The sequence below is a fragment of the Gadus chalcogrammus genome, chromosome 15 (assembly GCF_026213295.1).
Source record: "Gadus chalcogrammus isolate NIFS_2021 chromosome 15, NIFS_Gcha_1.0, whole genome shotgun sequence".
In the NCBI taxonomy this organism is placed as follows: Eukaryota; Metazoa; Chordata; class Actinopteri; order Gadiformes; family Gadidae; genus Gadus; species Gadus chalcogrammus.
This window is the reverse complement of record NC_079426.1, coordinates 8,991,691-9,018,509: the sequence shown is the minus strand read 5'-3', so window position 1 is coordinate 9,018,509 and position 26,819 is coordinate 8,991,691. Positions and strand designations below refer to the sequence as shown.

Below are 26,819 nucleotides of genomic sequence, written 5' to 3'. Positions count from 1 at the left end.
ATTTTGCTCTTCAATTACCTTTTTTTTTCCAAGCGATTTGTTGAACCTTACCCCCCGGGCAAGATATACGTTTGCATTTGCTCATGAATATGCATGAGCTCACATGATCGACTCCTATGGAATTCACAGGGTGTTGTAATATTATACAGTCCATCGTATCAGTCCATCCCTGGTCACCACCCTCAGTTTATTTCACTAACCCACAGAGGCCAAGTTTTTATTCAATAAGTAGGCCTACACAGATAAAAACGACCGATAAAAACACCAGTGTTACCTCTTACGTTTTATTTGATGACGACTATTCTGGCACCTGAGCGCGTAGCGAGGCACCCATCATCAGATAGCTAATCACTCTGCCCTTGAATGAACGAAGTAAAGCTAGGAAGCTTCAATGATGAGGCAGCGCAAAGTCCGTTGTGAATGTGCACTTGCACATCCATTTATTGACGTTGGATTTGTTGAAAGTATGAAACTGTACATAAACTAGTATGAGTAGTAAAAGTATGAGCAGAAAAAGTTCCTTTAAACATCTCCTGAGATCCTGAGGTTGGCTATATAAGGATATTAGCATAGAATCATAAATAATAATATAGTTATCTTTTTCAAGTTTGAAAGGATAATAATACTTAAATAGCACGAAATCTTCTAAAGTCGTTCTTCGTCAGATTGGATCTTAGTATAACTCCTTAGGAAAGAGATTCTCGTCCCTTCAACAGCTGAATCCCCTTCTCGGCCAGCAGAGGGGGGTGTTTAGGTGAAACCAGTGGTAGTTCTCCTCCTCAGCCAGGAGAGGGAGGTGTTTAGCTGAAACCAGTTGTAGCTCCCCTTCTCACATCTTGTCTCTTTTGTTTTGAGATTTCTTATTGTTTGGATGTTGTTGTTTGACATGTTTGTTATCTAATCCCCTGTCTTTATTTTTTTATAGTGCGATCAATTAATTGTACGTTTTGAAAAAACGTTTCCATTCAATTTTTTTTTTTTTTTTTTTACATAGATCAGGCCAGGTTAATAATATACTCTCCCTGCTTTTACTTCTCTGGAGCATCGTTCGAGCAGTGACAGGTTAAGGTTAGGGCTAGGGTTAGGGGCTTCCAGAGGGATGTCAGGGGCCCCGACCCACTGAATTCATTGCACAACTACTCCAGGATATACTTCACTCGGGCGAAAAACCGGAACAAGCCCAGAGGGGGAGACCCTCCCTGGCCGTTCGGGGCTTGTTGCATTGTCCTGCGTACTACGGGGACGGTTTCGGGGCGCCCTGGCGATTGCCCCCGCGCCCCCTCCCTTCGCCGTTTGTTTCGTGTATTTTAATTGACTAATTAAGGGCGCCACCAGAGGGCGCCCCCAACGCATTTGCCGCCCTAGGCCTTCGCCTAGGTCGCCTATGCCGAGCACCGGCCCTGTACGCCGGGCCGGGGAGCTTTCCCCTCTTTTCTACCGGGATAGGAGAATCTCCATCTTTGCCGACTACACAACTACTGTCGCTAAATAGCGAGCTGCGTATGGCAATGTCGAGCGTCAGCTTCACTCATGCCCAGGCATCAAGTTCGGACAGTTGTTCCCGGCGGAGTCACCATGCAGAGCAGAGACACACACCGGTTCGAGGACCCTGCTACTGCTAGTGACTTTATCAACAAGCACCTCAAAAAGGCAGTTGCTCCAAGTAATGGGTAAAGAGACTCGGGTAAGCTAGCAGATCTGATAAAGGTATACAGCGCACACCTGTTCCCTGTGACTTGGGCTATATTTCCTATACCCAGGGCCGTCGGAATGCGGGTATAAGGTACAGGGGGCCCCATGGGAATAAAAAAATAAAAATTATGTCTTCAGAATTTTCTACCATCCCCTAGTGGTAGGAGACGCACACTGCGCTCAGCGGTGTGGTTTATAGTAGTTTACTGTAATCGCAATGGCTACGACAGAGCGTTTAGCATGTACTACAAGGCTTAATCAGCGTGTCTCGTTTGGGAAGACACTTTTGCCCAGGTGGGAAGGGGTCACGTGGCATGCCTTCCACCAAGGGTTGCTATATGTTTTTGTTTTATTTGTCTTATCAGTGTGTCAGCCAGATTTTCCTGGCTGATTGTAAGCTTACTCATACAATACTAGTATGCTGGTATGTTTAGTACTGAGCACCACTCCTTATCTCAGAACCTGTTCATAGGGCCTTAATTAAAGTGAAACAACAAGGGGTATGTGTACTCAAGTGTTGCAGCTGGAACTGCAGTGGCATTAACAATCCTATCAAACCCAGCCAAGTGCTATCCCATCTCCATCACTTGGGTGATGATTTACAAGAAACTCATCTTAAAGTCTCAGATCAGTCAAGATTAAAATGTAGCTGGATTGATCAGGTATATCAGTCTTCATTTGAATATAAATCTAGAGGAGTGGCCATTATACTGCACAACTGAATTCCTTTTGTACCCTCTAATGTGATTACAGACCCTAATGGGAGGTACTTAATTGTTACTGGTGAACTGTGTAACCCCCGGGTACCTTCTTGTAAGCGTATATGGTCCAAATTGTGATGATTATGTTATTTTTTAGTCTTTGTTCTGCACTCTACCAGATATGCCATCACATTCCCTTATGGGGAGGGGACTTTAACTGTTGGCTGGATCCTAAACTAGATCGGTCATCTACCGAAACTCCGAAAGTTGATCCAGTCCTTGAGGACCAATTTGCCATTTCTGACCCTTGGCGCTTTTCAATCCCGCTGATAAATAATATTATTTTTTGTTCAAATGTCCATCAAACTTTTACTGGTATTGATTGTTTTCTAGTAGATAATAGCATTCTCCCATGTGCAAATTCCATTACGCATAACCCAATAGTTATACCTGACCATGCCCCAGTGACCATGGACGCACATTTTGATGGACTAAATAATGGCCAGTTGGCCACGCTCCATGGCGTTTCAATAATCGTTTACTTTCAAATGAGGACTTTGTGGAATGTATTTCAAAACAAATAGACTTCTTTCTTAGCGTAAATAAGAAGCACGTTTCCACTTTGGTGCAGAGGGAGACCCCGGAGGCGTATATAAGGGGTGAAATAATTTCCTATAGTGGCTATGAGAGGAATATAAATCAGAATAATCTCATTGAATTAACAAACTGCATTGCACAACTGGACAGAATTTATGCCACATCTCCCTCTCCAGCTTTGGTAGAAGGAGCCCCCCTCCCTGCAAGCTGAGTTTAAGGGTTAGTTAGTTTAATATTAAAGCCACGGATCGTACAATGGAAATGTTACCGAAATCCGGATACACTTACTTTGAGCAAGGGGATAAAGAAAGCAAATTGCTTGCATACTATACTCACCCTGGTTTAACTTCTCTGGAGTGTTAACATCAGGGAGTAACATCAGGGGGTAGGGTTAGGGTTAACATCAGGGGGTAGGGTTAGGGTTAACATCAGGGAGTAGGGTTAGGGTTAACATCAGGGAGTAGGGTTAACATCAGGTAGTAGGGTTAGGGTTAACATCGGGGAGTAGGGTTAGGGTTAACATCGGGGAGTAGGGTTAGGGTTAACATCAGGGGGTAGGGTTAGGGTTAACATCAGGGAGTAGGGTTAGGGTTAACATCAGGGAGTAGGGTTAACATCAGGTAGTAGGGTTAGGGTTAACATCGGGGAGTAGGGTTAGGGTTAACATCGGGGAGTAGGGTTAGGGTTAACATCAGGGGGTAGGGTTAGGGTTAACACCAGGGAGTGGGGTTAGGGTTAACATCAGGAAGTAGTATTAGAATAACTGCTGTCAACTCATAAAGGGTACTAAAAGAGAAGAAAAGTTTGATGGTAGATAAGGGAAAGGGGGAGGAAACAAGAATATTATTGATAAAGAATTGAGCATCTTCAAATGAATAGTCAGAGGGTGGTACACTGGGATCAGCTGAAAAGGGTTAATGTTTTATAAATAATATATATAAAGGGAAGTTCATGGTATGGATGTATGAAATGGGAAAAAAGGCTGACATAATTAAAAGAAAGTAACGAAAGAACGAAATACCACCCAGTGAGGACCCCTGGACTGGGGCCAGACTCTGCTCAGTGAGGACCCCTGGAGTGCGGCTGGACCCCGCCCAGTGAGGACCCCTGGAGTGGGGCCGGACCCCGCCCAGTGAGGACCCCTGGAGTGGGGCCGGAGCCCGCCCAGTGAGGACCCCTGTACCTGTAGTGGGGCCGGACCCCGCCCAGTGAGGACCCCTGGAGTGGGGCCGGGCCCCGCCCAGTGAAAACAGCGGCCGGGCCCAGGGGAGGGGACGGTGGAATGGTTAATGTTTATGATAATAAGAATACTACATAATATGAGGAGGGAGACAGGGGGAGGAGCCATTCCGTTTGGAGGGAAAATAAACACATTGTTAAATTTAGAGGAGGTATAAGTATAAGAGGATAGGAAGGGGTACGTTTAGGGTATAAGGGAAATATTTGAGGTTAGAAGAAGAGGGATGGTGATTGTTAAGGTTTTAAACCTTAAGGGGGGGGAGGGAGAGGTTAAGGTTAGGGCTAGGGGGAGGGAGAGGTTAGGGCTAGGGGGAGGGAGAGGTTAAGGTTAGGGCTAGGGGGAGGGAGAGGTTAGGGCTAGGGGAAGGGAGAGGTTAAGGTTAGGGCTAGGGGGAGGGAGAGGTTAGGGCTAGGGCTAGGGGAAGGGAGAGGTTAAGGTTAGGGCTAGGGGGAGGGAGAGGTTAAGGTTAGGGCTAGGGGAAGGGAGAGGTTAAGGTTAGGGCTAGGGGGAGGGAGAGGTTAAGGTTAGGGCTAGGGGGAGGGAGAGGTTAAGGTTAGGGCTAGGGGGAGGGAGAGGTTAAGGTTAGGGCTAGGGGGAGGGAGAGGTTAAGGTTAGGGCTAGGGGGAGGGAGAGGTTAAGGTTAGGGCTAGGGGGAGGGAGAGGTTAGGGCTAGGCGGGACAGAGCCAAAGACACCACCTGGTACAATAACTAGAACCTATGATGTACTAGGTGTGTGTATCTTACTGAAACACACACCTGGTACATATGCTAGAATATATTATATACTAGCTGTGTGTATCTCACGGATACACACACCTAGTACATATTCTAGATGATGTTGCAGTATCACTTCTTGCAGGAGTTGTGCGTGGATTACAATAAGACGGCCTCAAGAAAAAACTAGACAGGATTTACAGGGAGGGAGAAAGAGCATGAGTGAGGGAGGGGAGACAGAGCGAGAGAGAGATCTTAAATGTTTGCACATGTGGCCCTGATGTGGTCTGAGGCGGTGGGGATTTACTGCTCCTCCTGTTACTTTATCTGCCCTCCTCCCTCTCCCCTCATCCCTCTCCATTCCACTCCCCCCTCTCCTCCCCTCCATCATTATCACTCACATACTTTAGAGAATATCCAGAGAGAGAGAGGGAGAGAGAGAGAGAGAGAGAAACACACACACACACGGAAGAGAAAAAGAGAGAGAGAGAGAGGCACACACGAGAGGCAGAGAGAAAAAGAGAACGAGCGACGAGAGGAGGTGAACAGAGTTATTGCTATCACATGTTACCCTGGAGCAGAGGATTCTGGGAACTTTGTTTACCTACTGATTCCTGACACACTCACTCACACCTTTTGAATGCCCATCCCTTAAGCCAATTACAACATTGAAGGTTTTTATTTTAAATATCTTCAGCTAGACGTAGATGGCTGTAAGTCAAGACATTAAGCCACGCCTAATAAGGGCATTCTATTCAAGTTCATAGACCTTTGTTTATAACTTCATTCATTGTAAACTTTGTACATCGCTATTAAACCCTTTAATTGTACTTGATTCCGATCGTTGCTATATAGAACGAGCTATTATAATTATCATTATGAGTTGAGTAATAACTGTTATCATTAGAGCGCTGCAGTCGACACAGAAACACACATCGTTAAGGTTTTCTCAGTTTATTGGAGGCAGAAGCTAAGACCCACACGTTTCCTTGTTTTTCTTAGACCTGGCAATCCTTCCTCCCCTACAAAGTACTACTGTACACATTATAAACAGTTATTAAAAATACAAACTAAAATAGAGATAAACATTTACAACATACACGTGATATATATAATATAGTTTTTGCTCTTTTTTACAGAGGTAAAAATACTTAGCGTAAAAAAACGAGTCTGATTTCGTAGATCTGTCTTAACTTTGATTTAAATACACAATAAGTTTGGGAGCGTTTTTCAGGCACTTTGTAAATGGCTTGAGGAGACGACAGACACCGGCGGGTTCTCTCTTTCTCCCCCCCTCACCCTTCCTCTTCAGGTCTGGGGGGGGGGGGGGGTGGGCAGCAATGAGGCAGGATGAGGATATCCTGTCTAAAATAAGACTCCTGTTTCCTCCTGCTGTTGTGACATCAGGCTGCCCTGCATCCTCTCAGCCAATCAGCGGCCTGGGATGGGTTTTGGGGGGGGGGGTGATTGTACATCGCAGGTGAACAGGGAGTCCAGACACAGAACGGACACACCTGAAGACTTCCCTTGATCAAATATGGTCAATGTCCTCCCTGGTCATCTTCCGAAGCCTCCGGCGACCAATCACAGCCCTGGGAGCGTCTCCGGCCAACCACGGCTCGTTATGATTGATTGTTGATTAACTGATTGTTTTGATTGGCTCAAACGGGTGCCAGGTGATGTCATCATTCAGACCAGGCACCGACGGCTCTGAGCCAATCAGAAACAGTGACTGGTGTGTTTTGGTGGATGTGTCCGTTACGGTCGGTCTTCAGACTTCAAGTACTGAGTGGAGTGGGAGACACACACACACACACACACACACACACACACACACACACACACACACACACACACACACACACACACACACACACACACACACACACACACACACACACACACACACACACACACACACACACACACACACACACGGTTCTCTGGTTGGAACCGGACGGGGGGGAGGAGTCAGCGTACCGACGTCTGACCCGGCGCTAGCTTATCTGTAAAATACAACAACAACAAAACAGCTTTTCCTTTTGGCTTATTGTGGCGTCCGTGTGTCCGTCCGGTTCCCCGCTAGAGGCCAGACATGTAAACCAAGGGGGGGGGGGGGGGGGGGCTCAGCTGGCCGCCTTATGGCGCCCCCCACAGCATCCCCAGGCCAGCGCGGCGCGGTGGCAGGCGTGGAGGGGGGGGTAGAGACACAGGCAGGGCGCCACCAGGGACAGCGCCCCCAGGGCCAGCCAGCGCGGCCCCCGGCGTGCCCCGCCCCCGCCCCCGCCCTCGCAGGAGCAGGGGTCCGAGAAGTCCCCCTCAGGGTCCGACATGCAGTGGTACAGCATGCTGTCGGCCAGCCACATGCAGCTGACCCGCCGCACGCAGCCGCCCACCGCGTCCGGGGCGTCCTGGCACCGGCCCCTCCGATTGGCCGAGGGGTAGAACGTCTCGCCGCAGTGTTCGCACTGAGCGCGCCCGGGGCTGCCCGCCTTGCCGCCCTTCACCCCCCCTCCGCTGCCTCCGTCGTCGTCAGAGGGGGAGGAGCCGGGGAGAAAGGGGCGCGGCTGGGCGGAGACCACGCCCGAGAAGCCCCCGTGCCGGGCGTGGCCGGGAGGCTTGGCACTGAGGGGCCCCTGGGGGCCGTCTGGGGGCGGGGCCAGGGGGTAGGAGTACTCGTGCTTGGGGCCGTCCGTCTTGGAGAAGTGCACATAGGAGGAGGACGGGTCACTGTGCAGGAAGTGGTCACGCACAGCTGCATGGCGGTAGTCCTCGTAGCCGGTCCGCCACGCCCTCTCCGAACCGCGGTCCCAGCCCCGCTCCGGACCGGACTCCCAGCCCCGCTCCGGACCGGACTCCCAGCCCCGCTCCGGACCGGACTCCCAGCCCCGCTCCGGACCGGACTCCCAGCCCCGCTCCGGACCGGACTCCCAGCTCCGCTCCGGAACGGACTCCCAGCTCCGCTCCGGAACGGACTCCCAGCTCCGCTCCGGAACGGACTCCCAGCTCCGCTCCGGAACGGACTCCCAGCTCCGCTCCCGAGGGTTGATCCTCACGATCTCCTCCTCCTCCTGGAAGGTCACGTGGCGCGGGAACCGGGACAGAGACTGGAGGAGCAGGAGGAGAACCGGACGTTAGGAAACGTTCATGACCTCTTAGAAGATACTGGAGGTCAGATACTGGAGGTCAGGGGTCAGGTGTGTGAGGTCAGGGGTCAGGTGAGTGGGTTCAGGGGTCTGCTGAGTTGGTTCAGAGGTCAGGCGTGTGAGGTCAGGGGTCAGGTGTGTGAGGTCAGGGGTCAGGCGTGTGAGGTCAGGGGTCAGGTGTGTGAGGTCATGTGAGTGGGTTCAGGGGTCTGCTGAGTGGGTTCAGAGGTCAGGTGTGTGAGGTCAGAGGTCAGGTGTGAGGTCAAGGGTCTGGTGTGTGAGGTCAGGGGTCAGGTGGGTGAGGTCAGGGGTCAGGTGTGTGAGGTCTCACCCACCTGACCCCTGACCTCCAGTATCTGACCTCCAGTATCTTTTAAGCGGTCATGATAGTTTCCTAACGTCCGGTTCTCCTCCTGCTCAGAGGTCAGGTGTGTGAGGTCAGGGGTCAGGTGAGAGAGGTCAGGTGTCTGAGGTCAGAAGCCCGGTAGGTGACGTCAGGGGTCAGGTGTGTGAGTTCACCTGTTCAAACAGGAACTGGTCCGTCAGGCGGTAGGGCTCGTAGAAGTCGTTGCCATGGTGATGCCCCAGCTTGCAGCCTTGTCTCCGGGCGAGGGGCGATGTGTCGTGCGGGGGTTGGCAGCCCTCCGTCCGCTGGGAGGAGTTGGATGAGCTGTCGGTGGCGTTCTGCGGGGCGGGAAAAACACAGGCTGCTGATTGGATGAAACTATCCTAAAACACAGAACACACTGCAGTGAGGAAGACAGAGGGTTGCTTAGCCCCGCCCCCAACCAAACAGACTAGTGAGCCCCGCCTCCAACCAAACAGACCAGTGAGCCCCACCTCCAACCAAACAGACTAGTTAGCCCCGCCACCAACCAAACAGACCAGTTAGCCCCGCCCCAACAAAACTGACCAGTTGCCCCGCCCTCAACAAAACAGACAAGTTAGCCCCGCCCACAAAAAACTGCCCAGTTAGCCCCGCCCCCCAAAAACGGACCAGTTGCCCCGCCCTCAACAAAGCAGACTAGTTAGCCCCACCCCCGACACAAAAGACCAGTTAGCCCCACATCCCAAAAACTGACCAGTTGCCCCGCCCTCAACAAAGCAGACGAGTTAGCCCCACCCCCAACAAAAAGACTGGTAAGCCCCGCCCCCATGGGCAGTGGGGGAGGGGTTAACTTTAACAGGAGGGAGAGGGGGGACATTGAATATTTCCCCCAAACTCACTTTGAGAACCGCAATTTACGGTATCAAAAAATGGTTTACGTAATAAAAAAACTAAAAACCTCCACGTTGCAAAAACATGTGGTCCTGTGCACCTGAACCTCTCCCTGATCCGATCCCTCTCCCCCCCGCCCGCTTTCTCCCTCACTTTCTTCCTCCCCCTCCGCTCTCTCCCTCACACTCCCCCCTCTCTTCTTCCCCGTCTGCTCTCTCCCTCACACTCCCCCCTCTCTTCCTCCCCCAGTCTCTCTCGGCCAACGATGACTAGCAAGACGCTTCCTATCGTAAATCACTGCTCTAAGCTTGGAAACAGCTCTGTGTGTGTGTGTGTGTGTGTGTGTGTGTGTGTGTGTGTGTGTGTGTGTGTGTGTGTGTGTGTGTGTGTGTGTCCAGGAAGTGACCCTGCAACCTTTACTACAGCTACGGGTGTCAGATGACAGAGGAAAGGCACACACACACACACACACACACACACACACACACACACACACACACACACACACACACACACACACACACACACACACACACACACACACACACACACACACACACACACACACACACACACACCTGAGGAATCGCTGCTTCAGGACAACTCCAGTATTTATGTTCTTTAACTTCTCTATATGCTCCAGGCTGTTTTACCTCACCAACTTACACCTGAACACAAACTCTGCAGCAGATAGCATGTATATTGTAGTAAATACACTGGAAGAAAATAGGTTGCAAAACATGAAGCAGAAATACTTATGTACCTCAGAGATGTAGTACTACTACTGCTACTACTACTTCTACTACTACTACTAATCATCGGGATCTCTGGCAAGAGCATCCAGGAGCTCCAGTACATACAAAACAGCGCTGCCAGGATCCTGATGAGGGTGCGCAAATATGAACACATCACCCCCATCCTCAAATCCCTTCACTGGCTCCCTGTCACATTCAGAATTTAATTCAAGGTCTCCCTCCTCACCCACCAGTGCATCCACGGACATGCCCCCCCCCCCCCTTCCTCCAGGAGTTCCTCACCCCCCAGACCACCTCACACACCCTTCATTCTGCATCAGCACACACCCTCAGACCACCTAAGACCAAGCTCCGCACCATAGGCGATTGGGCTTTCTCCGCTGCTGCCCAAAGACTATGGAACGCCCTCCCTGACCACCTGAAGGCCCCACAGATACAGCTGTTTTTAAACTAAACCTTAAGACTTATCTTTTTAAAAAAGCCTCTTGCTGTTTAAAGCCTCTTGCTCTTTTACTGTTTATTTATTATATGTTTTAACAACCCTTTCTTCTCTCTTAAACTTGGTAGCACTTTGGGATTTTTGAATGTAAAGTGCTCTACAAATAAAATGTATTATTATTATTATTATTACTACTACTTTATTGTATGTTTTAAGTCCTGGCACTTAATGTACGCACTTATTGTATGTTGTATGTCCTTGCATAAGGATATAAAAGTGCTCGCTTTGAATAAAAGTGTCTTCTAAATGTAAATGTAATACTACGACGACTACTAATTCTACAACAAAGATGCACAAACACAAATGGAACACGTGCTAACGCTATTCCATGCTAGGAGAATATCCCCGGACAGGCTAACAGGTAGTCTGATAGGAAAATGAGACAGGAAGAGGTAATCTGCTAGGACAGTGAGACACAAAAGGGTAATCTGATAGGACAGTGAGACAGGAAGAGGTAATCTGCTAGGACAGTGAGACACAAAAGGGTAATCTGATAGGACAGTGAGACAGGAAGGGGTAATCTGCTAGGACAGTGAGACACAAAAGGGTAATCTGATAGGACAGTGAGACAGGAAGGGGTAATCAGATAGGACATTGAGACAGGAAGTTGTAATCTGATAGGACAGTGAGACAGGAAGGGGTCTTACCGTGAAGACGTCGTCGTCCCCCAGCTCCGCCCCGTTGTGGAGTGTGGTGGAGGAGGTGGTGGACCCTGAGGACACAAACGTTGTGCGTTGAGACCACCTGCTGCTGGAGCTCCGTCAGAGCAGGGGTCCTAGAGGACTCCGGTTATCAACACGCGGTGGATTGATGCATTCCTACTGCGCACTTCTAGCCAGTCGCTGCTCAAAGCTTTACAACACTGCGTCACATTCACCCATTCACGCACACATTCACACACCGAGGGCCGAGTCCACCACGCAGGGCAACAGCCAGCTCGCCAGGAGCAGTCAGAGTGAGGCGTCTCGCTCAGGGACACCTCTGGGGATCGAACTAGCAACCTTCCGGTTACCAGCCGACCCGCTCTAGCGCCTGAGCCGCATATAAAGGCAGCGTGGGCCAGCCTGTGAGTTCTGTCTCCATCACGCGGTCTTCAGGTCTCCTACCTTCAGCCAGGTCCTCGATGGCCTTCCTCACGCCGCGGTCGAATGCCCGGGCGTCGGCTGGGCTCTGGAAGGACAGGCCACACCTCCTGTCCTCCACCTTCCAATGGTGGAAGGTGGGCGTGGCCGCGGTGTACAGCAGGTCCTTCCTGAGCGGACACTCCAGGATCACCTGTCCGCCAAGACAACGTCACGGCAACCCGTTAGAACCAACACCAGGGGAACCCGCTAGAACCCACACCAGGGGACCCGCTAGTACCCACACCAGGGGACCCGCTAGAACCAACACCAGGAGAACCCGCTAGTACCCACACCAGGGGACCCGTTAGTACCCACACCAGGGGACCCGTTAGAACCCACACCAGGGGACCCGTTAGAACCCACACCAGGGGACCCGTTAGAACCCACACCAGGGGACCCGTTAGAACCCACACCAGGGGACCCGTTAGAACCCACACCAGGGGACCCGTTAGTTCCCACACCAGGGGAAGGAAGAGGTTTATATTAGACCTGGAGGAGGTCTACACTAGACCTGGAGGAGGAAGGGGTCTACACTAGACCTGGAGGAGGTCTCCACTAGACCTGGAGGATGAAGGGGTCTCCACTAGACCTGGAGGTGGTCTACACTAGACCTGGAGGTGGTCTCCACTAGACCTGGAGGTGGTCTACACTAGACCTGGAGGTGGTCTACACTAGACCTGGAGGTGGTCTCCACTAGACCTTGAGGAGGTCTACACTAGACCTGGAGGAGGTCTACACTAGACCTGGAGGTGTTCTACACTAGACCTGGAGGTGGTCTACACTAGACCTGGAGGTGGTCTCCACTAGACCTTGAGGAGGTCTACACTAGACCTTGAGGAGGTCTACACTAGACCTGGAGGTGGTCTCCACTAGACCTGGAGGAGGTCTCCACTAGACCTGGAGGTGGTCTCCACTAGACCTGGAGGAGGTCTCCACTAGACCTGGAGGTGGTCTCCACTAGACCTGGAGGAGGTCTACACTAGACCTGGAGGTGGTCTCCACTAGACCTGGAGGAGGTCTACACTAGACCTGGAGGAGGTCTTCACTAGACCTGGCCCTGGAGGCCAGAGGCTCACCTGGTGGTCCAGGAGCCGCTCCCCATGGATGAGGAAGTGTCCATGGCTAAGGCTGCCTGCGGCGGGGGCGGGGACCAGCCCGGGGCCTAGCAGGCGACAGACCCCCACCCGGCTCAGAGCCCCCCCGTCCTGGGCCAACCAGCCCCCGCTGGAGTCGTCCCGGCTCATCACCACCGCCTTCACACGCACGATGTAGCTGTCACTGGAGAGGAGAGGGGGGAGAGGGGTGAGAGGGGGGGAGAGGGGAGGAGAAGCGGGAGAGGGGAGGAGGGTTAGGTTGGTCCAAAGGTCCTGGGTCCTGAGAAGCATCCTTGATCAAGGGACCCTAACCCTACTGTCTAACCCCTACCGGCTCCTTAATGACCTGCCTCTGAACCGTCTAACCCCTAACTGCTCCTTAATGACCTGCCTCTGAACCGTCTAACCCCTAACTGCTCCTTAATGACCATCATTAAGGAGAAGGCAGGGGTTTGGGCAGTGATCCAAGGAGATGGGTTGAGGACATCCTGGACCAGTCTGACCCCAGGGGTCCGGAAGAGGGTGAATCCACTGAGCAGACTTTAACCCCGGTACCCAGAAGACCCTCTCAGAGTACGTGAGACCAGATCCCCTGTTCTCTGAGTTCTCCGCTGTGGGGCCAACCCACTAGAAGCACTGGGCATATGGGTGTGGAAGGCGGGTCTGCTCCAGAGCTCAGAGTTCAGTTGATGACCGCAGCCATCTGGAGAGACTTCCTGGTGATAAGATATCGCTGGACGCGTGCCAAACACCGCCCCTCCCATCGCCCGCGTTCCGGTGTGATTCAGCAGCCATCAGACACCATGACGTCCCCAATACAGCAAGACGGACCGACAGACCCGCAGGCAGACAGACAGACTGAAGGCCTTAATGTTAAACGCGCGAGCAGAGAGACAACACATCACTGCTATAGCATGGAGACGATTTTCCAGACAGCAGTGAGGGACAGATTGAGAGTGATACAGGCAGACAGACTGATACAAGCAGGCAGGCCGACAGACTGAGAGACAGACAGACAGACAGACAGACAGACAGACAGACATGTGATATAGGCAGAGAGATACAATACCGAGAGAAGGAACGACAGGCTTACAGACAGACAGATAGAGAGAGACCTGAGAGGGGCAGACAGACAGACAGATAAATAGAGAGATGGACAGACAGACAGACAGACAGACAGACAGACAAAGAGGGCCTAACGGACAGAGAGACAGATAAAGGGAGGGACAGACAGACAGACAGACATATAAAGGGAGGGACAGACAGACAGAGAGACACCAGACTCCCCAGTATCTCGACCTGCAGCGGTGACATCATGAATGCTCATATTCAGCCACCTAGGCTGCGGGCTGTTAGGGAGACTTCGATTGGCCGACTGTAATCCAACCTTCCGATTAGCTGGGCTGGGTGTGGATATATGTGCACTCTGTCAGCAGAGAGCACCATAAGGACTGTGCCTTAGGGGCGTCTAAACATAAAACATGTTGACATAAAATGGCCAGTATCTAAGCTCCGCCCACCTTGGAAAGAGCCACCCGGTAACGCCCAATGTGAGCACGAACTGCCATATTTGGAGCTTCAGCAGACAGGTAAACATTGACCTTTGTTGTGTGGTTTTATGTCATATCAATACATATACTTTAACTTTAAGTGAAAAAAAAGACTCCACCGGAACGAAACCTTGTGCATTAATTTAGCATTAGAAGAACGATTCAGCTGCTATCCAATGATTCCGCCATGAAAGGTGAATACAGAAGTCGTAGCTTTATAGCGAGCTACAGGAGGTTAAGCCGATGGTCGTAAGGCTCTTAGCTGAAAGCCGTCAGAGAACCCCTCTAATGTTTCATATCCTCTTACAAGGTGTTAACCTTTGTAAGCGCACGGCTAATAACACTGCTAGTCGACTCAGCACCACACTGCCTGTTGGCTCAGCGCTAACGTCAGTAGCCCATCTGACAGAGCCTGTTAGCATACTGCCTACCCCATTAGGCCAACAGCAGAGCCTGTTAGGTTAGTGGTAACACCAGAAGCCTAACATATCCTGTTACCTGACCGATAACACCGGTAACTAGTACAACAACGCTTGATAGCGTAGTGCTAACACCTAGCTAACACCTGCCACACACACATGCCGCACAGCAGAGCCCGTTAGCAGCGCTAACATCAGTACTTGTCATGGCTACACTGTTGTCATGGCGAGGAGAAAGCCACCTCCACAACAGAGCCTGCTAGCCTGTCTAGTCTGATGGGAGGACATTTAGGACTCATTGAGGTATGGGGAGGCCCCTCCTTATGAACTTCATATTAGTGATAAAGTCATATTCCACACTTCCTCAATTAAAGGCAGGCCATCAGGAGAACCAGCTAGGGTGAGCTTGAGTTTGAAACTATCCGACCCAAAACAACCCCTGCCCCGCACATCCAGGCCTCCCTCCCCTCCCCCAAAACATGTGACTAGCTCGCTAGCAATAGCTCTGCCTAGCCTTGTGGAAGACTGGTCATAATGGAAGATGAGTGCACAAGCAGAGAGCAGCCAGCCAGGGAGGGAGGGAGGGATGGAGGGAGGGAGGTATACATACGTAGAGGGAGGGAGAGAGGGAGGGAGGGAGATCATCAAATCGTTTCGTTAGGGTTGAATTAAATAATTACCCGGCTCGTTCCCTCCCTGTGACAGCCAGTACCAGGTTGTGTATTTCTTTCCAGAGCTTCTTATTCCTTGATCGCTGTCAGGATTTAAAAGAGGATTTCAACCTATAGGACCTCAAGAAGATCTGACAGAAGTGGCCTCCCCTAGGGTTAGGGCCGAGGGCCAGGAGAGAGACCAGAGGCTAATAGGTAGCTTTAGGACCGAGGGCCAAGAGAGACCAGAGACGGACAGGTAGCCTTAGGCCTGGAGGAGACCAGAGAATAACACGGGTAGCTTTAGGGCAGAGGGCCAGGTGAGAGACCAGAGACTGACAGGTAGCTTTAGGGCCGAGGGCCAGGAGAGAGACCAGAGACTGACAGGTAACTTTAGGACCGAGCGCCAAAAGAGACCAGAGACTGACAGGGAGCTTTAGGGCAGAGGGCCCGGAGAGAGACCAGAGACTGACCGGTAGCTTTCGGGGTGAGGGAGAGAGACCAGAGTCTGACAGGTAACTTTAGGGGTGAGGGAGAGAGAACAGAGACTGATAGGTAGCTTTAGGGCCAGGGGCCAGGAGAGAGACCAGAGACTGACCGGTAGCTTTAGGGGTGAGGGAGAGAGACCAGAGACTGATAGGTAGCTTTAGGGCCGGGGGGCAGGAGAGAGACCAGAGACTGACAGGTCAAAAATAAACAGTGCTACAACATGTTGAGTAAATGTTATGTTACTGTATTGTTTCACTGCTAAATAAATGCAGCACTTTGTTACTGTAATATGAATGAAGTGTTTTGTGTTCATATTAACGATGTACTGTGTTGTGCGTTATTATAATATTACTGCTGTACTGTGTCGTGTATTTCTGTAGTGTTGTGCATTTCTGTAGTGTTGTGAATTACTGTAGTGTTTTCGACGTTACTGGAGTGTTATGCTTTACTGGAGTGTTGTGTGTATAACTGTGAGGTTGTGGATTACTGTAGTGTAGTGCGTTACTGGAGTGCACAGCAGCAGACATATGACGTAGAATTGGCGGATGTATGCTTTTATTTAGACGTGTCAGGTTTGGTTGCCGGGGTGACCTTTCTGATGCCACCAACACATGCTGATCCTGCAGACACACATGCAGTGTGTGTGGCCTAATCCTTCTCCTTGTGGACGGCCAACTGACACACGCTGCACGACAAAGACGTATTCAAATAACTGCGACACACACACTACATATAAACACTCCTGCCCTCGGATAAGTAACACACAAAGGTGTGTGTGTGTGTGTGTGTGTGTGTGTGTGTGTGTGTGTGTGTGTGTGTGTGTGTGTGTGTGTGTGTGTGAGAGAGAGAGAGACGCGCCCCACTTGCACAGGCAGAGCGCGAGTACGGCAGGCATGAATGGCTGGAGCTCAAGGTTACAGCTTTTATGAATGAGGCCCGCGTCACGCGACGCCCTCCCGCCCTTCCGGTTCACCGACCGCAATTCTGCGATGAGGCACGAGCCCGTGCATTTCAAACCCGCACGTCAAAACCATACATTTATTTATCATGGGGGCGCGCCTCGGCAGCGCGTGACCGTGACTACTTCGGTCCTGTTAATAAAGACCCGACGTCCCTCTGAGCCCCGGTGGACGTTTATAGCCTACTTTTAAACAAACACGGCTCCGGTTATTAACGTGAGACCAACCCAGCTGCCCGAAACGGGGAGCGAGGCCTACTTCGTCGTGTCAGGGGGTTAAGAACAACGTCTTCTTCCCGCGAGCTTGCGTGTTTTTATGAATGGCGCGTGGTGTCGGGGTATGCAAATGAGGCGGATTGAGGAAGAGATGGCGGACAGATCGGATGTCTCACATCCGGCGAGACTTCCCCCTCCTCCCGAGCTACACCGCGAGCGGGTCCGGGGGCCGGGGAGAGTGCTCGAGCGCCACCGTTCAAGGCGCCTTCTCTTTGTTCTGGCTCGCGGGTCTTTACCGACGGAGTGTCTCACGCACAACTCCCAGACCTCCACGCGTCTCACGCGGGCCAAATGTTTCCGATCCACCCACGCTTCTGCTTCTACCCAGACCCCCCCCTCCCCCCGAGGTGGGGGCCTCTGTTTCCCGTGCTACACCTCTGCCACGGAATAGCTACACACAGACACATACACAGATCCACCCGCCACGCACAGCCCCCGTGCACCACGGTGTCCGCGACTCGACGCGGTATCCCCCCCCCCCGGGGATACTCACTCGTGCGGCCGTGTGTCTTCCAGCATTGTCTCGGTTCACCTCCGGCGGTCCGCCGCGACGGGGGCAGGCGGTCTGCTCGTCATTGTTCCCCGGGTGGCGGTGGTCGGTCTCCCGGTCTCGCTCCTCTCTCTCCCCTCGCTCGCTTTCTCCTCCAACCAACCAGTTGCTTCTCGGTCACGAACGCGCCCCGAAACCTTCGATCTCCCGGCCGCCGCGACCCGCAAAAAACACCGATTCCGTGCGGGTTAATCCCGCTAAGGTCCTGTGAGTAAGGAGATCCTGGTAGTTCCGTGGTGCTTGGTGTGCTCGTCGCTAGTTTCCGAGGGCTGGCCCCGCCAGAGCCCCATCTCTCGCTACTCCATGTTGGATCGCAGGCAGCAGCTCCACCGACGCCGGGGGAGGGCCGGGGAGGAGGGGGGAGGGAGAGCAGGGCGGAAGCGATGACGTAGACCTCGTAACACATTTCGGTCGAGTGGCCACAGCAGCCGAGCGGCGGCCCGGACCCCCGAGTCCGGACACCGGGTCAGCTGTGTGGTCCATCGGTCGGGGGTTGCACGGCAGCCGCCCGGTGCGTCGGACTCGGTAGCCGGGGCTGGAGTGTCCTACTGGGAGAGTAGGTTCCGTCCTACTGGGAGAAGAGGGTCTGTCCTACTGGGAGAGGAGGGTCCGTCCTATAACACACAAATGTGTGTGTTGAAACCAGCGTTTCATGATGGGGACTTAACAAACAACAACAAAAAATCACCCCAGACACGACCGCTGCTCTGAAGGAACCGCGAGATGAAGACCTGGGCGAGCAGGCGTAGCACTGTTATCTTCTAGGTCCTGGTGGTCCGCAGGGGTAGGCTGTAGGTCCTGGTGGTCTGTATGGGTAGGCTGTAGGTCCGTGTGGGTAGGCTGTAGGTCCTGGTGGTCTGTGTGGGTAGGCTGTAGGTCCGTGTGCCTAGGCTGTAGGTCCTGGTGGTCTGTGTGGGTAGGCTGTAGGTCTTGGTGGTCCGTGTGGGTAGGCTGTAGGTCCTGGTGGTCCGTGTGGGTAGGCTGTAGGTCCGTGTGGGTAGGCTGTAGGTCCTGGTGGTCCGTGTGGGTAGGCTCTAGGTCCTGGTGGTCTGTGTGGGTAGGCTGTAGGTCCAGGTGGTCTGTGGAGGTAGGCTGTAGACTGTAGGTTCTGGTGGTCCGTGTGGGTAGGCAGGATTCATTCTTTTTCTGTGTCTTATCAGACCATATCAGTCCACAACAGCCTATTAGTACTTTTATGATCCACTTTCGAGACGCTTCAAGCTAGGATCGTTCAAGCTGTGATTAAGCTAGATTGTCTTTTTCTTAAGTCTCAACGTCGCTTGGTCGTCGTTGCTTTTATTTTTTATTATGTGTATCAGAAACATGAATGAAAAATAGCCTCCAGTCAGAGACTTGCGGCGCCCCCTGCTGGTGAGTGTTTAGGCTATTTTATTTTATTATGAACCCGACAGCGACGGCTGGATCGGTGAATCCACACGGAGGACGATCATCTACCCATCTAGATCTTATAATGTACCTGATTTCTGTACATAATTATCTCTACAGCGATATTAAAACACGGGTTAAAGGCCGTGTTGCAGGGTTCATTTTCCAACGAATTTGCGCAATTTGCTTGTTGGTAATAAACATTTAAACTGTTATCCATTGTATCTGATGTTGTTCGGTATCACAAAATGGAATATAATACGAAAAAGTAGGTTCAATTTGAGCGGTTTGCAATTGATCTTATTTCCCCCACAATCCATTGCATTAGGTCGCGTTTCGTGCGCTACCCGAGTCCTCCCAGATCACGTCACAATAATGGCTGCCCATTTCATTGATAGAATAAAGCTAACTTGCAGCAAGCCGTAATGGTGAACCCAACATTTGCATCACGATACATTATATCTTACAACCTCACAGGTACATTCTCGCTCATGTTCAACCATCGCAATCAGTTCTGATAACTGATTAATCAAATACAGCAAAGAAGCTGTCTGTGTGTGAGAGAGAGAGAGAGAGAGAGAGAGAGAGAGAGAGAGAGAGAGAGAGAGAGAGAGAGAGAGAGAGAGAGAGAGAGAGAGAGAGAGAGAGAGAGAGAGAGAGATACATACAAAATGTTAAACTACAATAATTGTACGTATCAACTTATATAGCACATTTATTTAAGCTCTCAACAGGATAACCATACAGCATCACCAAAAGCACGGCACACGCAGGTAGGCTACATTCATGTAATCAGCTGTTCAAAGCCAGTCTGCATGAATCGTATGACAACTGGATGGCAGGGGATGCGGACAAGGAAAACACCGCAGGGGGAAACATGACAGCCCCAGCTCCCCGTATACTTGTAGCCTGGGTGCTTAAAACGTGGGACAAGCTGGATACGGAGTGTGTGAAAAAACTCCTTCACGGTGTGTGTGTCACCCTATTCGAGCCTGCAGGAGAGTTTAATGTTGTCAAAGCCGTTACGTCTTTCTAACCAATCGCACTTCAAGGCCCACCTGGGCTGAACCACTTTGGGAGGGGGCGCTCATTTACTCCCCTCCGCAGATATCGACTTGGTGGCGACGTTGACAGTTTGTAAGTGTTGCGAGTGTGGAGTGAGTGACCCTACATTCACACTACATGCATCCGTCGCCGGATCTAATTGACTTCTCATCCCAGTTAGTTAGACGCCATAGTTAGTACTAGGCTGAGGCTACCTTCCACCACCCCAACGTGACGTCATCGCCGAATTGTGTTAAAAACCTGTTATTACCAAAAACTGGACTTTAGCACAATTTTGGAGACATTTAAAAAAAGAATATATATATATATGAATATCTTTAGTGGTTTATGTACCCATTAATCGACAGTGTTGGTTAACCTGCAACTCGGCCTTTAAAGGAGACATATTATGGCGTTTTCAAAACAAGTAATATAGTATTTGAGTTCCAGAAAACATATTTTTTAAGCTGTTTGCTGGATATAGCTCTTAGGAAAAAAAATCGACCTGCCGCTTTTCCCCTCTGTTCTCTGTCCCTTCAGAATGCGCTGTTTCTGGTGTGTGTAACTTTAATGCAAATGAGCTGCTGCCCATTGACCAATGAGCTGTCAGACTGAACCACAGCATGGATGAGAAGGGATTGTTGCCATTTTTGGACTTCTGGAGCTCGATATAATATAATAATAATAATGTGTGCGCCTTGGATGATATTATGAATCATAAAGACAGCGTCTGACGTCTCTGGCCCTTCCACAACAAGTAAAGACTCGTAGTGGGGGATATCTCGGCCATGGTTGAGAAGAATTGAGGGAAAGAATCTTTGGCCTTGAGTCTATGAAGTCCATGAACTGCGACATGGAGTAGAAAGGGATTGTACTCCGGGAGCTGAGCTGCCGGACTGCCGTCGAGCTCCCCGCGCTAGAGCTGCCGGACTGCCGCCGACACTTCGGCGGCACACCCGGAGCTGCCGGACTGCTGCCGTCGAAGCCGTTCCGGCAACTCCGGCGGTGTACTCCGGGAGCCGAACTTCCGCCTAAGCTTTCCGGCTGCTCCGGCAGATGAAAAGTCCAGCGGGGGTTGCCGGGGGTTGCAAGAATACAATCCCTTTCTCCTCCATGTCTCCTCTTCCGGACTGCCGCCAGGCTTCTGCTGCCGAAGCAGTCCGGCAGAGAAAGGGATTGCACTCCCGGAGCTGAGCTGCCGCCGAGTTCCCCCCACCGGAGCGGCTTGTCCGCTGGTCCACAAAATCTTAGCTATGCTCTGATTGGAGGAGAGTGGGGAAGTGGGAGGTAATATTCAACTGTGCCCCCTTCCTACCTAGAAGGGGGCACGAAACTGACTTGCTCGTTTCGCAACTGTAGGCGGGGTACTTTCAGAAATGCATATCTCACTCATAAAATCATGTACAGACCTTTTTCAAAGTTTGTATGCGTGTTGGAGCACCAGAGATCCAAAACAACACCCCAAATCCCTGGAAAAGTGTTGTTTTCATTATATGTCCCCTTTAAGTTGGTCCACGGCGGTTTGGTTGACGGTGCTGCCATCTGGTGGTCACAAATGATACCACACATCGCTGATTAACATATAGCTAAATACCTTCTGGTATCATGGACAAAATATCCCTGTTCTAATTATATTAGCTTTGTGAGATCTTCCTCATCTCGTCTCATTGTGCAGATCAATTTTGCAGAATGTCCATGAAGCCAGGACCAATCATCGCCCATCGAAGGGGGCGTCCCGGGGCTCTAAGGGCGGCTCGGCCAAATTCAAATCAATTCTACATTCTACGGAGCATTAAGAAAAAATGTCATCCATAATAGACAAAATCATGTTGACTGATTAACCAATATTTGCAGTATCTGAATGTTGGAGAACAAGAAGTGTCACTCTGATTGGCTGGACGCCTTTGAACGACGTAAGGCCATGCCCATATTTGGTAATCAATTGCTGCCTGGCCAAGGCCAATCTCACCGGAATATTGATAATAGGCGTCTATTCTGACACGTAACATGTCCAGAAGGTACTAGAAATGTTTAACAGAGTAGCACAGCAGATAAGCGAATCGTCTGCTCTGGTCTGCATCACCTGGTTGAGTTCTGGGATCCACTGGTTGACCTGTGGAGCTCTGGGTCGTCCTGCCGTGTCTGAATGGTTCATGGTACTTGAGCTACTGACCGGTGGTCAGACTGACCGGTGCTCTGACTCGCTGGTATTCTGACTGACTGGTATTCTGACTGACTGGTATTCTGACTGACTGGTGGTTTGACCTACTGGTATTCTGACTGACTGGTGTTCTAACTGACTGGTGGTCTGACTGACTGGTATCCTGACTGACTGATGGTCTGACTGACTGGTGGTCTGACTGACTGGTGGTCTGACTCAATGGTATTCTGTCTGACTGGTATTCTGACTGACTGGTGGTTTGACCTACTGGTATTCTGACTGACTGGTGGCCTGACTCACTGGTCGTCTGACTAACTGGTGGTCTTACTGACTGGTGGTCTGACTGACTGGTGGTCTTGCTGACTGCTGGTCTGACTGACTGCTGTTCTGACTGATTTGTTGGCTGAATGATTGTCTTGCTGACTGGTGGTCTGGCTGTCTGGTGGTCTGGATGACTGGTTTTCTGGCTACCTCATAAGAAACGCTGAACCATCATGACCTCTGAACTCTCGGGGATTGGACCAATCAGAGCGACCCCAGCAGTGTCTCTCTGTCTGCCTGTCTACCACACACACACACACACACACACACACACACACACACACACACACACACACACACACACACACACACACACACACACACACACACTCTTAATGTGCTGTACTCTTAATGCCCTCCCACTACACACATATACAGTTGATTAATGAGCTCGCCCCAGGGTGCGGAGGAGATCCAACCCACAGTTCCTCCAGTTATATATTATATATATATATATATATATATATATATATATATATATATATATATATATATATATATATATATATATTATGTTATTGTGTTCTAATTTGTCCGTGCTGCTTTCGACCAGCAGAGGGAGACACAGACCAACCAACCAATGGGCTGCTTTCTACGATTCCTCCAAGAGTGAGGGAACTACAAACAACGGAGCAGCCGAATCTACGAGGAAATCAAGAGTGGATGATTCATGTATGTATTTATGATTAAAAGCAAATAAAGAGTGACATCATGACGTCACCTCCCTGTCACGATTTAACATCCTGACATCACGTCCCTTTTAGGAATCAAGATCATGACATCACCTCCCTGTAAGGAATGAAGATTATGACATCACCTACCTTTTAGCAATCAAGAGTGTTTCTGTGTGCGTTTCTGTTCATGTGCGTTTCTGTCCATGTGTGTTTCTGTTATTGTGTGTTTCTGTGGGTGTTTCTTTTCATGTGTGTTTCTTTTCATTTGTGCTTCTGTTCATGTGTGTTTCTGCTCATGTGCGTTCCGTTGTGCTTCTGAGCAGAATTTAAAGAGCCTCTGCAGCCTATTTAAAGAAGGACAGGACACTGATGATATAACAAAGACACACACAAACAGAAACAAACAGACACACTAAACACACAAACACACCCACACACTGTATGAGGTAACACCTCTTATGGGACTTTTGTAAAACAACTGAATGATGAATGAATGAATGAATGAGTGAATGCCTTTTATTGTCACTATAGTACAATAAGACTGAAGCCTCTCTTTTCCAGTGCATACACATAAAAATACAAATCTAATAACGTAAAAAGGTAATAAATAGTGCAAAAGGTCATGAGCTCAGTGCATGTGTGAGTTCAGGGTGGTAATGGCTTTTGGGACAAAAATTGTACTTGAGACTTTTAGTCCTTGTTTGATGCACCTGTAGCGCCTCCCTGAGGGCAGTTGGACTGCATGGTAGTTTCACGTTTGTGTAGGTGTTTAGCTTTACCGTGGTGGTAGTTGTACTGTAGTAGTAGTAGTGGTAGTTGTACTGTAGTAGGGGTAGTTGTACTGAAGTAGTAGTGGTAGTTGAAGTGTGGTAGTAGTTGTGTTCCGTAGTATTTGTCTTTGCTGTAACATACTTACATGAGGCTTTATTGTGACCCAGGATTGTTTGAGATTGTGTTTGAAAATGAACATATGCTGATGTGTTTGCCTGATGTTTTTTGTGGGTATGCGTGCTGGTGTGATTGTATGCATGCCTGTGTGTGTGTGCGCTTCTGTGGGTGTGTGTGTGTGTGTGTGTGTGTGCCTGATGGTTTTTGTGGTTGTGTGTGCCAGTGTATCTTGTGCGTACTGGTGTGTGTGTGTGTGTGTGTGTGTGTGTGTGTGTGTGTGTGTGTGTGTGTGTGTGTGTGTGTGTGTGTGTGTGTGTGTGTGTGTGTGTGTGTGTGTGTGAGCAGGTGTGTGCGGCTGTGTGTGAGAGTGAGAGACAGAGAGCGAGAATTCCATCTTCTTCCCGTTTTGTAAAAGCGTCTCTCCTCCGTCGTGTAAAACTGCTTCTCCCTCCATCCTTTCACTCGCCCTTCTGGCGCTCGCTGGCGGAGCGCTGTGATTGGCTGAGCAGGGCCTCTGCGTTTGCGGCCTGTCAGGTCGCTCCAGATGTGTGAAGCGTCGAGACTGAGGAGGTGTTTCCTCTCTCTCCCTCAGAGGATACGAGTTTCCTCCTCTCCTCCTCCTCTACCACCGAGGATACGAGTTGCCTCCTCTCCTCCTCCTCTCCCTCAGAGGATACGAGTTACCTCCTCTCCTCCTCCTCTACCACGAGGATACGAGTTACCTAATAGTGGTAGTTGTACTGTAGCAGTACTGGTAGTTGTATTGTAGTAGTCGTAGGTGTACTGTAGTAGTAGTGGTGGGTGTACTGTAGTAGTAGTGGTAGTTGTACTGTAGTAGTTGAGGTTGTACTGTAGTAGTGATAGTTGTACTGTAGTAGTGGTAGGTGTACTTTAATAGTCGGGGTAGTTGTACTGTAGTAGTACGGGTAGTTGTACTGTAGGGTAGTTGTACTGTAGTAGTGATAGTTGTACTGTAGTAGTGATAGTTGTACTGCAGTAGTGGTAGGTGTACTGTAGTAGTAGGGGTAGTTGTACTGTGGTAGTAGGGGTAGTTGTACTGTGGTAGTGGTAGTTGTGTTTGTGTGTGCATTAATAAGAGAGTGTGTGAGTGGGCGGGGCCTCAGCGTATGTCTCTTCATAAATCTCGGCTCCCAGAGTGAGCAGAACCTCCGTGGAGTCGACACAATCAGCCGTTAAGCAAAGCGCTTCGTCTCCAAACATTCTAATTAGATGAGCCAGCGGCAGAGCAGCGCACGGCGTGCCAGCACGAGCCTCTCCGGAGGGGGAGGAGCTACAGTCCCACTCTGCTGAGCGTCGGTCACCCCGGCGCGGCCGCCATTCATTGGTGTTTCCTCCAGATATGAACCGGGCTCTGTTCCCTGTCCCCCACCAACGTACGGGACGGGACGTCCATCTTATTACCGATCCTGAGGATGTGATTGGTCAAGTTCCTTGTTTAGTCACAGTGCTGTTGGGGGTAGGCCTACCCTTCCAGTTATAGTGTCCTCCCAGTACCCTTCCTCCCAGTTACAGACTGTAGGCCTACCCTCCCAGTAACAGGCGGTAAGCCTTCCCTCCCGTAGTGTCCTCCCAGTACCCTCCCTCCCAGTTACAGGCGGTAGGCCTAATCTCCCAGATACAGGCGGTAGGACTACCATCCCAGTTACAGACTGTAGGCCTTTATTCTCCCAGTTATAATGTCCTCTCAGTACCCTCCCAGTTACAGACTGTAGGCCTTTATTCTCCCAGTAAAAGGTGGTAGGCCTACCCTCCCAGTAACAGGCGGTAGGCCTACCCTCCCAGTAACAGACTGTAGGCCTACCTTCCCAGTTACAGACTGTAGGCCTACCCTCCCAGTTATAGCGTTCTCCCAGTACCCACCCAGTAAAAGGCGGTAGGCCTGTACCCTCCCAGTTATAGTGTCCTCCCAGTACCCTCCCATTAACAGACTGTAGGCCTACCCTCCCAGTAATAGGCAGTAGGCCTTTACCTTCCCAGTTATGGTGTCCTCCCAGTACCCTTCCAGTAACAGGCGGTAGGACTACCAGCGGTAAAATAATTATGGTTATAAGCCTAGACTGGAGAGATTAAAGAGAGATATTATTATCATATTATCTGGTTTGTCTTGCTGCCTGTGTTTCAATCATCTTTGTCTCTTCCTCGCTGGTGTTTCTCGGCGGACCGCCGGGTCGTCCCGTGTGTGCTCAAATCGTGCGCCATTTTCTAACATTGTCATTTCCGGTCCCCCAGAGTCTGGAAGGCGGGAAACGTGCTGGAGCTCAGAGACGCTAAGCAAATTGTTTCTGCAACCGCGTTGAACTAAACATTTAACTCCAGCATTAGACGTCCTCCTCCTCATGAAGGTAGAAACCTCAGGGAGACATGTTAAGACGAGTAAGAAGAGTTCTGAAAGACGGCATGCCCATGTAGCTAATTACTAAGGAATAAAATGCATACAAGATCTGTCTGGCACGTTTTTAATAAGAAAACGTTTCGAAAAGCAGCGGACATATGACCCACTATGTTCTGCTCCATGTATCCAATGTTGACAATGTGACATGACATGGCTAAGCTACCAACATAAACAAGAGGAGCTAGGAAAGGAAATTAACTGCATGTTTAAGTCCAGAAGGGCCAAAAGTGTGGCTACACAGAGCACTACAAAAGTCGT

The 26,819-nt window shown here is 50.5% G+C and overlaps 1 protein-coding gene across 1 annotated transcript; it reads right to left on the bottom strand.

Moving 5' to 3' along the window:
• Positions 1 to 5,767: 5,767 nt before the first annotated feature.
• Positions 5,768 to 18,019, bottom strand: LOC130405149 (sprouty-related, EVH1 domain-containing protein 2-like). The gene is made up of 6 exons (XM_056610147.1): positions 17,618 to 18,019; positions 12,765 to 12,966; positions 11,671 to 11,839; positions 11,212 to 11,276; positions 8,611 to 8,775; positions 5,768 to 8,052 (listed from the first exon to the last, which is right to left on the bottom strand). Exons 1-6 carry the CDS (start codon positions 17,641 to 17,643, stop codon positions 7,072 to 7,074), a joined length of 1,608 nt encoding a protein of 535 aa, XP_056466122.1. The 5' UTR covers positions 17,644 to 18,019; the 3' UTR covers positions 5,768 to 7,071.
• Between the last annotated feature and the right edge of the window lie 8,800 nt (positions 18,020 to 26,819).

Excerpts from the sequence above, each read along its gene's own strand:
- LOC130405149 (XM_056610147.1), bottom strand. The coding sequence starts at position 17,643 with ATGCTGGAAGACACACGGCCGCACGA. Across the intron at positions 12,967-17,617 it reads GAAGACACACGGCCGCACGA|TGACAGCTACATCGTGCGTG; the intron begins GTGAGTATCCCC and ends TCTCCTCTCCAG. Across the intron at positions 8,776-11,211 it reads GGGACGACGACGTCTTCACG|AACGCCACCGACAGCTCATC; the intron begins GTAAGACCCCTT and ends CCCGCCCCGCAG.